This window comes from Delphinapterus leucas, chromosome 8 (genome assembly GCF_059928025.1).
Source record: "Delphinapterus leucas isolate spDelLeu-1000000601 "Yukka" chromosome 8, BTC_Dleu_Yukka2, whole genome shotgun sequence".
In the NCBI taxonomy this organism is placed as follows: domain Eukaryota; kingdom Metazoa; phylum Chordata; class Mammalia; order Artiodactyla; family Monodontidae; genus Delphinapterus; species Delphinapterus leucas.
In genome coordinates, this window is record NC_143136.1 from 21513363 (window position 1) to 21531103 (window position 17741).

General features: G+C 39.7%; 1 protein-coding gene across 2 annotated transcripts in view; it reads right to left on the reverse strand.

Moving 5' to 3' along the window:
* XRCC5 (X-ray repair cross complementing 5) overlaps positions 1-17741 on the reverse strand; it is a 97943-nt gene that overhangs the window by 58299 nt on the left and 21903 nt on the right. For both annotated transcript variants that reach the window (XM_022567633.3, XM_089916398.1), the window contains exons 10-13: positions 16303-16365; positions 11696-11833; positions 10742-10832; positions 7135-7268 (exon numbers count right to left, since the gene is read on the reverse strand). In XM_022567633.3, the coding sequence (XP_022423341.2) occupies positions 7135-7268; positions 10742-10832; positions 11696-11833; positions 16303-16365 (426 nt within the window). The remainder of the gene's footprint in view (positions 1-7134; positions 7269-10741; positions 10833-11695; positions 11834-16302; positions 16366-17741) is intronic.

A 17741-nucleotide genomic window follows, 5' to 3' on the forward strand; every position in this document is an offset into this window, starting at 1 on the left:
TAAGATCCAGCCCCACCCAACAGAACACAGGCACCAATTCCCTCCACCAGGAAGCCTACCCAAGCCACTGAACCAACCTTACCCACTGGGGGCAGACACCAAAAACAATGGGAACTACGAACCTGCAGCCTGTGAAAAGGAGCCCCCAAACACAGTAAGTTAAACAAAATGAAAAGACAGAGAAATAAACAGCAGATGAAGGAGCAAGGTAAAAACCCAAGAGGCCAAACAAATGAAGAGGAAATAGGCAGTCTACCAGAAAAAGAATTCAGAGTAATGATAGTAAACATGATCCAAACGCTTGGAAACAGAATGAAGAAAAGTTTAACATGGACCCAGAAGAAAAACAATGATGAACAACACAATAAATAAAATTAAAAATTCTCTAGAAGGAGTCAATAGCAGAATAACTGAGGCAGAAGAACGGATAAGTGACCTGGAAGATAAAACAGTGGAAATAACTACTGCAGAGCAGAATAAAGAAAAAAAAAATGAAAAGAATTCAGGACAGTCCCAAACACCTCTGGGACAACATAAGATGCACCAACATTTGAATTATAGTGGTCTCAGGAGAAGAAGAGAAAAAGAAAGGGTCTGAGAAACTATTTGAAGAGATGATAGTTGAAAACTTCCCTAACATGGGAGGGGAAATAGTCAATCAAGTCCAGGAAGCACAGAGAGTCCCATACAGGATAAATCCAAGGAGAAACATGCCAAGACACATATTAATCAAACTATCAAAAGTTAAATACAAAGAAAAAATATTAAAAGCAGCAGGGAAAAGCAACAAATAACATACAAGGGAATCCCCATAAGGTTAAGAGCTGATCTTCCAGCAGAAACTATGCAAGCCACAAGGGAGTAGAAGGACCTATTTAAAGTGATGAAAGGGAAAAACCTACAACCAAGATTACTCTACCCAGCAAGGATCTTATTCAGATGTGATGGAAAAATTAAAACCTTTACAGACAAGCAAAAGCTAAGAGAATTCAGCATAACCAAACCAGCTTTACAACAAATGCTAAAGGAACTTCTCTAGGCAGGAAACAAGAGAAGGAAAAGACCTACAAAAACAAACCCAAAACAATTAAGAAATGGTAACAGGAACATACATATCGATAATTACCTTAAATGTAAATGGATTAAATGCTCCAACCAAAAGACATAGACGGTCAATGGATACAAAAACAAGATCCATATACATACTGTCTACAAGAGACTCACTTCAGATCTAGGGACACATACAGACTGAAAGTGAAGGGATGGAAAAAGATATTCCATGCAAATGGAAATCAAAAGAAAGCTGGAGCAGCAATTCTCATATCAGACAAAATAGACTTTAAAATAAACACTGTTACAAGAAACAAAGAAGAACACTGCATAATGATCAAGGGATAAATCCAAGAAGATATAACAATTGTAAATATTTATGCACCCAACACAGGAGCACCTTAATACATAAGGCAAATGCTAACAGCCATAAAAGGAGAAATCGACAGTAACACGATAACAGTGGGGGACTTTAATGCCCCACTTTCACCAATGGACAGATCACCAAAAATGAAAATAAATAAGGAAACACAAGCTTTAAATGACACATTAAACAAGAGGGACTTAACTGATGTTTATAGGACATTCCATCCAAAAACAACAGAATACCCTTTCTTCTCAAGTGCTCATGGAACATTCTCCAGGACAGATCATATGTTGGGTCACAAATCAAGCCTTGGTAAATTTAAGAAAATTGAAATCGTATCAAGTATCTTTTCCGACCACACTGCTATGAGACTAGACATAAATTACAGGAAAAAAAAACTGTAAAAAATACAAACACATGGAGGCTAAACAATACACTACTAAATAACCAAGAGATCACTGAAGAAATCAAAGAGGAAATCAAGAGATACCTAGAAACAAATGACAATGAAAACACAATGACCCAAAACCTATGGGATGCAGCAAAAGCAGTTCTAAGAGGGAAGTTTATAGCAATACAATCCTACCTCAAGAAATAAGAAACATCTCAAAAAACCTAACGCTACACCTAAAGTAATTAGAGAAAGAAGAACAAAAAAAACCCAAAGTAAGCAGAAGGATAGAAATCATAAAGATCAGATCAGAAATAAATGAACAAGAAATGAAGGAAATGATAGCAAAGATCAATAAAACTAAAACTGGTTCTTTGAGAAGATAAACAAAATTGATAAACCATTAGCCAGACTCACCAATAAAAAGAGGGAGAAGACTCAAATCAATAGAATTAGAAATGAAGAAGTAACAACTGACACTGCAGAAATACAAAGGATCATGAGATTACTACAAGCAACTATATGCCAATAAAATGGACAACCTGGAAGAAATGGACAAAATCTTAGAAAAGTACAACCTTCCGAGACTGAACCAGGAAGAAACAGAAAATATAAACAGACCAATCACAAGCACTGAAATTGAAACTGTGATTAAAAATCTTCCAACAAACAAAAGCCCAGGACCAGATGGCTTCGCAGGAGAATTCTATCAAACATATAGAGAAGAGCTAACACCTATCCTTCTCAAACTCTTCCAAAATACAGCAGAGGGAGGAACACTCCCAAACTCATCCTACGAGGTCACCATCACCCTGATACCAAAACCAGACAAAGATGTCACAAAAAAAAGGAAACTACAGGCCAATATCACTGATGAACACAGATGTAAAAATTCTCAACAAAATACCAGCAAACAGAATCCAACAGCACATTAAAAGGATCATCCACCATGATCAAGTGGGGTTTATCCCAGGAATGCAAGGATTCTTCAGTATATGCAAATCAATCAATGTGATACACCATATTAACAAATTGAAGGAGAAAAACCATATGATCATCTCAATAGATGCAGAAAAAGCTTTCAACAAAATTCAACACCCATTTGTGATAAAAACTCTCCAGAAAGTAGGTATAGAGGGAAACTACCTCAACATAATAAAGGCCATATATGACAAACCCGCAGCCAACATCATTTTCAGTGGTGAAAAACTGAACCCATTTCCTCTAAGATCAGGAACAAGACAAGGTTGCCCACTCTCACCACTATTATTTAACATAGTTTTGGAAGCTTTAGCCACAGCAATCAGAGAAGAAAAAGAAATAAAAGGAATCCAAATTGGAAAACGAGAAGTAAAACTGTCACTGTTTGCAGATGACATGATACTATACATAGAGAATCCTAAAGATGCTACCAGATAACTACTAGAGCTAATCAATGAATTTGTTAAAGTGGAAGGATACAAAATTAATGCACAGAAATCTCTTGCATTCTCATACACTAATAATGAAAAATCAGAAAGAGAAATTAAGGAAACAATCCCATTTACCACTGCAACAAAAAGAATAAAATACCTAGGAATAAACCTATCTAAGGAGACAAAAGACCTGTATGCAGAAAACTATAAGACACTGATGAAAGAAATTAAAGAGGATACAAACATCTTCCCTGCCAGGAGGCAGAACATTAGACCTTTCGACTCTGAGCCTACGCAGGACAAAACCTCAATAAACTGGACTGTACATGCAAAGGCAACTTGTGTTAATAAAAATTCTCTTAATTAAGAAAATGCCATTTGTTGTTTTCAAGTACTTAGAACAACAGAAACCAGTGTCAACAAAGGGTGTGGACTGTTTCAATGAAAAAATAAAAAAAAAGTTTAATGAGCACTCTGTATGCAAATAAATTTTGCTAAAGTTTTTTTTTTTTTTTTTTTTTGCGGTACGTGGGCCTCTCACTGTTGTGGCCTCTCCCGTTGCGGAGCACAGGCTCCGGACGCACAGGCTCAGCAGCCATGGCTCATGGGCCCAGCCGCTCCGCGGCATGTGGGATCCTCCCAGAGCAGGGCACGAACCCGTGTCCCCTGCATCAGCAGGCAGACTCTCAACCACTGCACCACCAGGGAAGCCCACTAAAGTTTTTGAAGAGAAAAAAAAAAGACAATACAAACAGATGGAGAGATATACCATGTTCTTGGATTGGAAGAATCAATATTGTGAAAATGACTATACTCCCCAAAGCAATCTACAGATTCAGTGTCCCTATCAAACTACCAATGGCATTTTTCACAGAACTAGAACAAAAAATTTCACAATTTGTATGGAAACACAAAAGACCCCGAATAGCCAAAGCAATCTTAAGAAAGAAAAACAGAGCTGGAGGAATCAGGCTCCAGGACTTCAGACTATACTACCAAGCTACAGTAATCAAGACAGTATGGTACGGGCACAAAAACTGAAATATAGATGAATGGAACAGGATAAAAAGCCCAGAGATAAACCCACACACATAGGGTCACCTTATCCTTGATAAAGGAGGCAAGAATATACAATGGAGAAAAGACAGCCTCTTCAATCAGTGGTGCTGGGAAAACTGGAGAGCTACATGTCAAAGAATGAAATTAGAACACTCCCTAACGCCATACACAAAAATAAACTCAAAACAGATTAAAGACCTAAATGTAAGGCCAGACAGTATAATACTCTTAGAGGAAAACATAGGCAGAACACTTTATGACATAAATCACAGCAAGATCCTTTTCAACCCACCACCTAGAGAAATGGAAATAAAAACAAAAATAAACAAATGGGACATAAGGAAACTCAAAAGCTTTTGCACAGCAGAGGAAACCATAAAGACGAGAAGACAACCCTCAGAATGGGAGAAAATACTTGCAAACGAAGGAACTGACAAAGGATTAATCTCCAAAATATACAAGCAGCTCATGCAGCTCAATATAAAAAAACAACCTGATCCAAAAACAGGCAGAGGACCTAAACAGACATTTCCCTAAAGAAGATATATAGATTGCCAACAAACACATGAAAGGATGCTCAATATCACTAATCATTAGAGAAATGCAAATCTAAACTATAATGAGGTATCATCTCACACCAGTCAGAATGGCCATCATCAAAAAACCTACAAACAATAAATGCTGGAGACGGTGTGGAAAAAAGGGAACCTTCCTGCACTGTTGGTGGGAATGTAAATTGATACAGCCAATATGGAGAACAGTATGGAGTTTCCTTAAAAAAACTAAAAATAGAACTACCACATGACCCAGCAATCCCACTACTGGGCATATACCCTGAGAAAGCAATAATTCAAAAAGAGTCATGTACCACGATGTTCACTGCAGCACTATTTACAATAGCCAGGACATGGAAGCAACCTAAGGGTCCACTGACAGATGAATGGATAAAGAAGATGTGGCACATATATACAACGGAGTATTACTCAGCCATAAAAAGAAACGAAATTGAGTTATTTGTAGTGAGGTGGATGGACCTAGAGTCTGTCACACGGAGTGAAGTAAGTCAGAAGGAGAAAAACACATACTGCATGCTAACACATATATATGGAATCTAAAAATTAAAAATGGTTCTGATGAACCTACGGACAGGACAGGAATAAAGATGCAGATGTAGAGAACGGACTTGAGGACACAGGGATGGGGAAGGGTAAGCTGGGACGAAGTGAGGGAGTAGCGCTGACATATATACACTACCAAATGTAAAATACATAGCTAGTGGGAAGCAGCTGCATCACATAGGCAGATCAGCTCGCTAGGTGCTTTGTGACCACCTAGATGGGTGACATAGGGAGGGTGAGAGGGAGACGCAAGAGGGAGGGGATATGGGGATATATGTATACATATAGGTGATTCACTTTGCTACACAGCAGAAACTAACACAACATTGTAAAGCAATCATACTCCAAAAAAGGTGTTAAGAAAAAATAAAAGAAAAACTCTCCCCTACAAAAGAAAACAAAGTTGATAGGTTGTAAAAATCAAAGTTGCCAGTTCTTAAAGCTTTAAAAGATAATAATGAAAAAAGATAACAATGCCTGCGCTTATGGTTTGCATCTGTTCATTAATACAACAAATATTTGTTGAAGATAATAGTACCTACCCTTGGTATCTGCCAAGTATTAGAAGTTTCTACTTTTCACCATAGTGACCTGTTTTTGCAAGGTTTCCACACCAACTAGTCTGCTCCTCCCTTCTCTACAAATGGCAAAGGCCTTCAGGTCTTGAAGTCTACTTGTCAAAAACCGCAAAGAAATGTATACAAGTAATTTATACTTGATTACACTTAGAATATGAAAGTATTCACTGAGTCAGGTCTTGACCTGTTAATCTTCATAGTTCTGATTTTAGAAAAAAAGATTTTTTTTAAATTACAAACATCAAAAAACCAGGCAGTTTCTTCTGAGTAGAAGATCCCTCAAAATCACAACAGGCCCTAACACGGACTTGAGTTAGTTAAGGATGCTTTGAGAAATGAGTCAAAAGGGGCAATCAAGGAACTCCCCAACATGCAGCCTCCTTTCCCACCTCCCCGCCTCCCCCCACCTGCCACAGCAGTAGGCCCTCCATTCCCCGAGGGGAAAAGTTTGCCTGGCAAAGCTGCTTGTGATTTTTTTCACCTTTGTGGGGTTCAGAGAAGCTTATGTCCTGCTTTCACCAGGTTATTCCAGGGTTGGGATAGCCCTACCACTTCATCCTTGGTCCATCCCTCCCCTTCCTTCACACAAATCAGCTCTCTTGTCAAGTTACCCAGCTTCCCTTAATCCAATGTCCATCTTCTAGTTCCTTTGTACCAAGACTCAGAAATTTATATTTTATATTTTTCTTTATTTTAGCTACTCTTTAATAAGTTCATACTATAACCTCTCTGACCTCTAACACTTCTTCCCTAATAATGGTTACATATTACACAGTTCATAAAAACCCCCCTCCTATTTGGATATTAAAAAAAAAAAACAAGGAAAAGTCTCATTCACATAAAACAGAGGAAGAAACCCAGTAAAAAGCATAAAAGAAGAATCTGCTTTTTATTTAGCCCTCCTGTTAAAAAAAAAAAAATCTAGCCTTCTCCCAGAAAAAAAATTTAAAACATCCTAACTTTACTTCTTTCTTTCTAAAAGCTCAGAGTATTTTTTTAATCTTTTTTCAGTAGGTAGAGAAAAGTGTTATTCTTCCATTAAATAGACAGAGCAACTGAGCCCTCAGTTTGATTGGGACCAGCCAATTACCCTAACTTCTCACTTAGCTCTCTTTCATCTAAAAAAGGTATGACTGGTTCACCTTTCCTCTCTCACCTGAAATAATCTCTGAAATTGAGGATTTGGGATTTTGCTGGTTGGAAATAAGTCTTCAATGGTGCCCTCCTCTTCGTCTTTCTTTACCAAGCTCATGGAGTCAATCAAAGCATCAACAGCACTCAACTGCGCCTCTAAGACAAGGATAAACAGAGCAGCAAAAGGAAATAATGATTACCTCCATTAGTCTCCAAAACAAATGCTTTCCATTCACAGATATTCACAGCAATACTGGCAGGATATTCAGTCCTGGCCCTGCCAAAAATACTCTCTAGTTATGCAAATCATTTCTTTACTTGAGCCTCGGTTTTCTTATTTGCAAAGAGAGCTATTTAGAGTAGCTAGTCTTTTAGGTACTTCCCAGCTCTAATGAACTTTTGATAGTGGAATATCCTATCAAAAGCAAAAGAGTTTGTTCAAGAAAAATGCACCAGAGCCATACAAAACCCACTTTCCATATGCTAATTCAAAATACTCAGTATTCATTGAGTTGACATTAAAAAAACTGGTAACTGGCAAAGGAGAATAACATTAAAAAAGAAAAGGAAAATGCCTTTGGAAATGAAGCATTAGCTTTATAAGGATTTAACATTACCTGTATCAGAGTATACCAACTTAACAGGAAGACGCCATTGGATCAGAGTGAGTGGATTCCTTTAGTTTCCCCAAGTCAGAATGAGTTCTTTCACAATGAATGAGTTTCTCTCACAAACCTCACGAAACTAATCACACAGACCTGTGTGCATGTCTTTTTTTTCAATCTTTTTTTTAATTGAAGTATAATTGATCTACAACACTACGTTAGTTCCAGGTGTACAACGTAGTGATTCAATATTTCTATACATTACAAAATGACCAACATGATAAGTCTAGTTACCATCTGTCACCATACAAAGTTATTACAATATTATAGACTATATTCCCCATGCTGTACATTTTATTCCTGTGACTTATTTATAACTAGAAGTTGGTACCTCTTAATCCCCCTCACCTATTTCACTCATCCCCTTACTCCACTCCACTCTAGCAACCCCCCAGTTTGTTCTCTGTATCTAAGAGTCTGTTTCTGTTTTATTTGTTCATTCGTTTTGTTTTTTAGATTCCACATTTAAGTGAAATCATATGGTATTTGTCTTTCCCTGTCGGACTTATTTCACCTAGAATAATACCTTCTAGGTCCATCCATGTTGTGGCAAATGGCAAGATTTCATTCTTTTTTATGGCTAAGTAATACTCCATTCTCTGTGTGTGTGTCTCTGTGTGTGTGTGTGTGTGTATCACATCTTCTTTGTCCATTCATTTATTGATGGACACTTAGGTTGCTCCCATAACTTGGCTACTGTAAATAATGTGGCAATGAACATAGGCATGCATATATCTTTTTGAGTTCGTCTTTTTGTTTTCTTTGGGAAAATGCCCAGAAGTAGAACTGCTGGATCATATGGTAGTTCTATTTTTTAATTTTTTGGGAAACTTCCATACTGTTTTCCATAGTGGTTGTACCAATTTACATTCCAACAACAGTGCTCAAGGGTTCCCTTTTCTCCACATCCTTGCAAACACATGTTATTTGTTGTCTTTTTGATGACAGCTATTCTGACAGGTGTGGTTTTAATTTGCACTTCCCTAATGATTAGTGATGCTGAGCATCTTTTCATGTGTCTGTTGGCCACGCGTATGTATGTCTTCTTTGGAAAAAAGTCCTGCATACATGTCTTACCCCACTCCATTCAAATTCTAAGGATCCTCGAGAGCAGAAACATGACGTCCTCTTCTTTATGTCTAATACCAGATAGGAAGCAAGTTCTCCCCGATAAAAATCTACCAACTCAGTGAAAACAACACAGCCCAAAGCAATGTGGATGAAAGGCAACTCTCCCAAAAATGCTTCTACCTAAACTGCCACGTGTAACTTTCATTCTGCTGATTCATATGGCAGTTCAGCTATTAAAACCGAAGTGCTATTTTGGGATCATTCACAGTCACTAGGCAAAAGGCAGAAAAGAGTAAGCAGTTCCTAAAAGTTCATTATGCTTCTATTCTTCACCTTTTCAAATATCCCTTTTGGACAGCTACTACAAAATGAACGAGCATACAGATATTTATCATGAGACATTTCTATCCCATTTTTGGAGTTTCCAAGGGAGGTTTCAGGCACCATCTCAAGCTGACTACTGCAGGGTCCACCCGGTAATAGGAAGCAGGTGGTATCTGTGTGGGTGAATATTTGGTGATTTCCATCTGCTATGACAGGCTAGTATCAGGCCAGACTATGCTGGCATTACACACCCCTACATAAATGCTGACCTGGGAAATATGCCAAACAATTTTAATGATCCGTTTTTCCAATGGAGCAAATGCAAACAAAAATGTCACAGAACTCACACAATATAAAGCAACAGGTAGAAAAATACTTAATGTTTTAGCTCCTGAGTGATTTATATCTATAAGGTAATCTCTCAACAAAGTTCTCTTCTTTAAATGTTCTTCTCATTTAAAGTTTGGAATTACCAAGAGGAAGAGACAGAATACTGTAACACGCTGGCACCCTCTACACATTCAAGTCCATGCCTGGTTCCACGTGATGCAGAGAGGCTCATTTCTGGAAGGTAAAGATACAAGCCCTAGGGGCCCATTTGATTCTTAGCTTTTGCCCTGCACACTGCTCCCAATGTACAGAGGGCACCCAGTTCTGAGACTCACCGCACAATTCCCTAATCCTACACTGATGCAGATTTCAACTTGTCAACTAAAACATCTACTCATCATTCTGTGTTCTTTTTGGTATGTTCTCTACATTCAGCCCACTGGTATATCTTACGATAACTGCCGTAAACTGTGAGATTTCTGGAAGACAGGATCTGTGTGTGTGAGAATCACTCTGGGTAGCACCCTGACATTTGCAGCCAGATGCTTAATAAAGACCTCTTCTCATTAAGCTCCCAGTAACTCCTGGAACAGGACTTGCACTGATAATGTAAACTGTGAAGAAAGGGCAAAGAGAAAAGGGCATCTACAGCACTGTCACTTTCTGGTTAAAGTTACATCATATTTTACATAGGACACTAGTCACAGGTTTGATACCACATGTCAGTTCACTTCAGTAGAGGGCAAACCTTCTGCTCACAATTAAAGAATGTACATCCATTTCCAGCAAGCTGCTCCCCAGATACAAGCTCTAAGTCAGAAGGGGGAAACTAGACAATGTTTGGAGCAAACCTATCCCTGCTATTGGAAAAAAATCACCCTCATCATTACCATATATGAGTGTGACTGGAATCCAACTACAGTTGACCCTTGAACAACGTGGGTTTGAACTGCTTAGATACACGTATATGTGGATTATAAGTATATATGTACATTACTACACAATCTGAGATTGGTTGAATCTGCAGATACAGAAGCATGGATACCAAGGGCCAACTGTAAAGCTATACGTGGACTTTCGACTGGGGGGAGTGGTGCCCCTAACCTCTTCGTTGTTCAAGGGTCAACTGTAACTCCACCCTGTGAAATCCTAGCCCCAAACCATGACTAAAGGCAGGTGATTTCCCCAAAACAATCTGTGTTTAGAGACAATCAGTGAGCAAAATGGAAATAAACTCACCTGTGGGAGTGCATTTCCTATTATTTTTCAAGGATGAAAACATGTACTGCCGCAAGTCTTCCATGAAAGGCAGCTGTACGTACATTAAACACTAATGAGAAAGAGTGGAGGTAAAAACAGAAACAACCGAATTAATGGAAAAAATTTAAAGTTGATCTCAAACACTGTGAGAGTGGCACAACAAAAGGATTTCAAAAATCAGACGGCTCAAGTCTGGGACATGGAGAATAAAGTGTTCCAATTTCTGTGATTAGCTGTACACAACTGCAAACAGTACAAAGAATATTAAACATAAAAGAAACGCTTAAAAGAAAGACTATCAAAGAATACCTACAAAATGCATGACCAACACAACAAATGAGAGAGTCAAGGTGACTGGCAAGCTGATGTGGAAGTCAAGATATCTGCCTTCTCGTTCCATTTCTGCTACAGTGAGTTCTCTGAGAAACGGGAAACGGCGAGGGATCTAGACCTGTATTTTAAACAGGAGAGCCCTAGGAAAACGGAACTTCACCAGGATCACAAGAAAATCACACCCTCAACCTTTATCCACACTAAAGGCTGTTGTAGAAAGGGAGGTAATCTGTACTCCCTTTAGATTCTGAGAAGTCAAGAAGGATGAGAATGGAGAGAAGGTCCCTGGACTGGGCAAACAGAAGATCACGGTTAACGTTTACTGATTTGATTTAATAAGAAGCTCTTTGCATCCTCTTATAATTCATGTCCTTTCACTGCATCTGAAAGTGTGGTTCACAGACCAGCAGCAACAGCATTACGTGGGAGTTGGTGAGAAATGCAGAATCTCAGGACCCCACCCCAGACCTACAAAATCAGAAACTGCATTTTAACAAGATCCGCCAAGTAATTCTCATGCACGTTAACAGTTGAGAAGCATTGTTTATAAAAGAACTGAAGGGAAAAAAATTAATATGAATAAAAGACTTTCAGGTTTACCTCATAGGCGTCCCTGATATAAGGAAAAGCCACGCCAACTTGAGGATTAGCTCTTCTGTCATAAGCATATCGAACTATGGCCACCATGTCCAATTCATCCAAAGCATGAATCAGGGAGGAAAGGGCAACTGCTGCCGCCTAGCAAGAAAGATGCATGTGTTAACACGTATCAAACACGTGAGGATTTTCACAGCACAATACTTACGAGATGGTTATTCGCTTTCTTCCTGTTTTAGATTTTAAGTGCCCCTCTAACCACTTTAAGGCTACACTGTGCACATCTGCATTTAATCACATTTACTGTACCTCTTCTGGAACTTTTCTTCACTATATTCTCTCATTCCTTCAATTTTCCTTCTCCTCTGAATTCCCACCCTCACTCTAAACAAAACCTTTCTTTGCCCCTCTCTCCACAAATTAGTATCTATAACTTTCTTTCCCTTCATCTTTACATTTCATGAAATAATAATCTTGCTGTTTCACTGCTTAGAACACAATTATTCTTCAATCTAATCAAGCTACTGACCCACTTCCTTACTGAAATTATCCTCTGAAGTCCCCCATGATCTCCAAATTGCCTAACTCTTAGTCCGCATTCTATTTGCTTGATCTATCAGTAGCATCTGACCATCCCTCTTTCTCTACACTTTCTCCTTCTTTGGCTTCAGAAGCAACACTCTGCCCTGTTATTCTACTTCTGTACACCACTCCTCCCCCAGCTCTTCTGTTCTTCCAACTAATCTTGAAATTCTGCTCTTGGCCTTTCTCTCCTCCTCTCACTCTAAAACTCTACTTTCACGACTATTTATTTTATCCAGTCCCATGAGTTGATGAATCAAAAGTCTGTACATTCAGCTTTAAAACTCTCCCAAGGGACTTCCCTGGTGGCGCAGTGGTTAGAATCCACCTGCCAGTGCAGGAGACACGGGTTCGAACCCTGGTCCGGGAAGATGCCACATGCCGCAGAGCAACTAAGCCTGTGCGCCACAACTACTGAGCCTGTGCTCTACAGCCTGCGAGCCACAACTACTGAGCCTGCATGCCACAACTATTGAAGCCTGCATGCCTAGAGCCCGTGCTCTGCAACAAGAGAAACCACCACAATGAGAAGCCCGCGCACCGCAACGAAGAGCAGCCCCCACTCGCCCCAACTAGAGAAAGCCCGTGCGCAGCAACAAAGACCAATGCAGCCAAAAATAAATAAATAAATATTTAAAAAGAAAGATTAAAAAAAAAAACTCTCCTGAGATCCAGGCTTATATCGCCCACTAGCTGGTAGATAACTCGTACAGTTATACCTTAGGTATCTCAAACTATCCATGACCAAAACTAAGCTTCCTGTCTTCCCCCTCTTCTCCTCCTGTGCTCCCTGCTTCCACAACACCACCTCCCAGTCAACCAGGTGAGAAGCCCTACAGCTGATGACGCCTGCCTACAGTCCCTCACCTTCAAGTGTTCACCACACTCTACCAAGTCTACCTCTCTGCCGTCTTTCAAATTTTATCTCTTCTGTTCCATCACTGCCTCCCCTGTTCCTAGAGCTGATCACGTCACTCTCTTCCATAAAAACCTCCAAGGGTTCCTCTATCCCTGCCTTGGTAGAGCTGATCATTATTCACGGGCAAGTCTTGTAGTCTCCCACCTCGGTAGCTTTTTGCTTGTACAGTTTCCTCCTCACTAGAATGCTCTCTCCAAATCTCTGGCTCTCAAGCTTCTAACCCATTTTCAAGGCCCAGTAAATTGACAAGCTCTCCATTTCAGATTTGCTTTACTCAGCTCTCTCCCTCTCCATAACTCCCCAAAAACTTTGTACTTTTCTCAGTGTTACAGCTAACCTTTAACAAAGTTAGCTATGTGTATTCCCACCTCCTCCACTAAAAACCTATGACATCAATACCTAGTCATCAAGATCCTCTACAGATTTCATGACAGATTGATTACCTTTTCAGTTCAATTCAAGGAATATTTACTTTGTGCCTACTCTTGGCTAAGCACTATCTTAGGCAATGTAAGAAAACAAAGTTGAGTCCCTGATCTCACTGAGCTTCTTTACTAGCAGAAACGAGATGTGTACCAAGTACAGAATGTATATATTCTAACAAGTCCCATAAGAGAGGCCAGATAAGCACGACGAAGAAGTGATTAGAAGAGATTACTTCCAATTTGTTTGCAAGTTTTTATTTAGGTGTCTTTGATAGGACCAACTGGGATACTTAAAGAAGGAAGGATGGGGCTTCCCTGGTGGCGCAGTGGTTGAGAGTCTGCCTGCTGATGCAGGGGACACGGGTTCGTGCCCTGGTCTGGGAAGATCCCACATGCCGCGGAGCGGCTGGGCCCGTGAGCCATGGCCGCTGAGTCTGCACGTCTGGAGCCTGTGCTCCGCAACGGGAGAGGCCACAACAGTGAGAGGCCCACGTACCACAAAAAAAAAGAAGAAGGAAGGATGGGGTCCGGAATGGCAGCCAGGACACCATATTACACCTGTGGGAAACTCAACTAAAGCTCCATTTCCTTCCCTTTCTCTTCTCCCGTTCTCTTCCACATAGTGAAAACCAGCACATAAAAATGTAGATTCTCCATACAAAAAAAATTATATGCTAATGACCAGAGAAAACATTTTTTTTTTTTTGCGGTACGCGGGCCTCTCACTGTTGTGGCCTCTCCCGTTGCAGAGCACAGGCTCCGGATGCGCAGGCTCAGCGGCCATGGCTCACGGGCCCAGCCGCTCCACAGCATGTGGGATCTTCCCGGACCAGGGCACGAACCCGTGTCCCCTGCACCGGCAGGCGGACTCTCAACCACTGTGCCACTAGAGAAGCCCAAGAGAAAACATTTTTAAAAAGGAATATATTCATAGAATCATAGAATATTTGAGCTGAAAAACAAAAGTATTCATCTAGTTTAACAACCTACATGATGAAGGAATTCCCTTCCTAACATCTGATTGGTAGAGACTCTGCTTAGAAACTTACAGGAATGGGGATCTGACCATCTCACAAGGAACCAATCCATCTGGAGACAGTAATTCTTGTTGATAAAATAATTCTTCATCTTGAACAAAAATGACCACTTGTTGGTTCCAATTTACCCTCTGGTAGGAAGCATAGTTTAGTTTCTAATCCATATGATAATCCTCTAAGTATCTGAAGAAGGCTATTGTCTCTCATCCCTCCTACTCCCCTGCCTACCTACACAAGTCTTCTCCATGCAATGGATTCTCTATGCAATCTTTTACTCAAAGTCCTCATATGACATAGTTTCTTTACTCCCCTGCTTATCTCATAGCCCCAATTAGTTAATATTATTCTTTGACTATGACATCAAGAACTGACACCAAAGAGTAGCCCTTTGCCATCAGTAGATGAAGTTTTTTTTTTCTTTAGTGACTCAAAGTGACCCTGTGATCTATAGGGTCTGTATGAGGCTGGATTTGAATTATGCAAGTCACAATACTGCCCTGACCTGAGCCAGCAAGTCTAGAGAATCATATGTGTCAACACAGCTTTGTGATATGACTTTCCTTACTGCATACCCAGCAGTCACATGAAGTGATCAGAATTTTCTTTGGGTAAAGGGACAGTAAGTTGGAGTTAAAAACCTCAGCAGAAGTGAAAAACGCAGTTAAGTTGTGTTCACAATAGATACTAGAACTGCCTGATTCCCATTAGGATTTGATTCAGGAGAAATCCATGAACTCGGATTCTCAAATTTGAGGATTCACGTACACCTACTGTGCTTTAATGAATCCATTTAACACTGAGTGGGAGCCAAGCATTTTCTTCTCTTAATTTTACTGTTCTAATAGAATAATGGCATATCCATTCACTAAATCAGCAGCCAGCTACCCTTCAGAAGTGAGGAGAAAAAGAGGACTAGATCACTTATATCACCACCCTTCCCCCGACCCCAAACAAGCCATCTACATCCAGTTTACCAGTTCCAAATGCAAGTAACTTCTGGAACATGGAGACCTAAGTAGTCTTAAACAGACACTGGATGGTAATCTTCCAGTTAACATCAAAATCTCCAAGGAAATAACAAGTTCTTACTTGAAGACTACATAGAAAATATTTATAGAGAGGGCAGGTGTGAGTGTAGGATGCAAGAGTCACGGGTTGTTAGCTAGGCAGAAACCAGCCTGCAAACAGAATCTCTTGGGGATGTAAGAAAATAATGAAAAGAAAGAGGTAAGGGGGATAAGACAAATTTCTCAATGATGGAAGTAGTCCCGTGAGTCAGTGAAGCTCATCTTCAGGTGGCTTAAGCCAGCACTAAATGTTCTGTTTATGAAAATGAAACTGTTTACCTGACCCCAACCTTCCTGAACCTGTGACCATGAGATCCCCATACTTAAATGTATTTGTTCAAATGTTTTTGTTTTTAATACTCACCTGATCTCCAATTGCAGAACTATGTCCTCAGGCCTTGTGCTCATGCTATGACAAATTCATTTATCATTTCTCCATTTTCAGAGTTAAAGGTCAGTGAATTTTCCCACTGCTATTGCAAGAATTAATGTCATTTTAAACTATAAAAGCCCCAAACAACTCACTTAAAGTGACAATTCAATTCTACGGCACTACCTCAAAGACCTACTGTCAACTCACCTCATCATCTTTTGTTGCAAAGACCTTTAGAACTTGATTTCCCATAAAATATTTCATGTGGACCTACAAGAGGAAGTGAGGAAGAGAACTGGTTTCAATCCAAAATAAGTAACACAAAAAACCATAATGCCACACATTACTAGGAAATTACATTCAAAATGCTCTTACTGGAAAACATTCACAGGTACTAGAAACAACTTACTATTTGAGGTTCAAATCACTTAAACACAACAAATATATGAGTGCCTAGTTTATGTCAAACATTGTTCTGGGCACTATAAACACAATAATGAATAGGATGTAGCCTTGTCTTGAGGAGTGTAGATAAATATGAAATTAACTGCGGTGGAGTATTACCAGACAGTGCTACCAGCCCACAAGAGTACAGTATTATAGTTCAGTGCTACAAGAGCACATAAGAAGGGCAGCTATCTTAGTCATGAGGTGTCAGCGAAGGCTTCTGCAAATGGTGACACCTAAGTCAAGACTTAAAGGATGGGTAGGAACTAAGATGAAAGTCTGGGCACAAGTGTCCTCAGCAGAGATAATAGTGTGATTAAGTCTGGAGTGACATAAACACATAGTGCATTTGGGGAACTGCTTTAGGAGTAGCGCAGTGCCACAGTGCAAGGGGGAAAGCTGAAAAGTTAGATGAGTGAGATTAGCAAAGATCAGATCATGAAGTCTCTTATGAGCAAAGTTAAGTGGTTTGGACTTCATCCTAAGAGCAATGACAAGGCATTGATGAACTGCAGAGACTAGAGTACGATGTGTCCTTTAAATTACTCACCTAGCACAGTATCAGAGGAGTCAAAGACTAGAAGATGAATACTAAGAGTTCCTAATACTATAACCACCTGCTTCTATCAACCAAGATCAACTTCTCTTCAATCTCTGTCATCTTGAGCCTGGAGTGTATTTATAAGAATGTGTCGTGAGAGAGGCAGTGCTTCTCAAATATTTTTTCTGCCCTCCCAGCTCTAAGCTGAGAAATTGTGAGCACTTTCACAGTAACAGTAGCTCAGGAAAACTGAGTCCCAAAGGTGTGGGGGTGAGGCCCATACAAGCCAAACACCTCCATCTTCATTTCCATTCCCCATCTGAAAACCATTATTTGAAAAAATATGGGAATAATCTTATATTTCCGGTTTGCTACATCCATATAGATTTATTTGCTCTCCTATTAGAATCTGTAATAGTTCTTGACTGATTCAAGAACAGTTAATGATACCTTTTCCTACGGTACCTAAATGACTTCTCAAAGGACAGTCAGACATTTGGGGAAATTCTGGCTAAATTCTTATCCATCCTATAATTAGATACCCAGAACACTGACAACATGGAAGAAGGCAAATTGAAAGGACTCCTGAAAGTTTAAAAGAGAAGAGTAATTCATAATTCATAAAAAAAAAAATTCCAAACCAAAAAAAAAACTATTT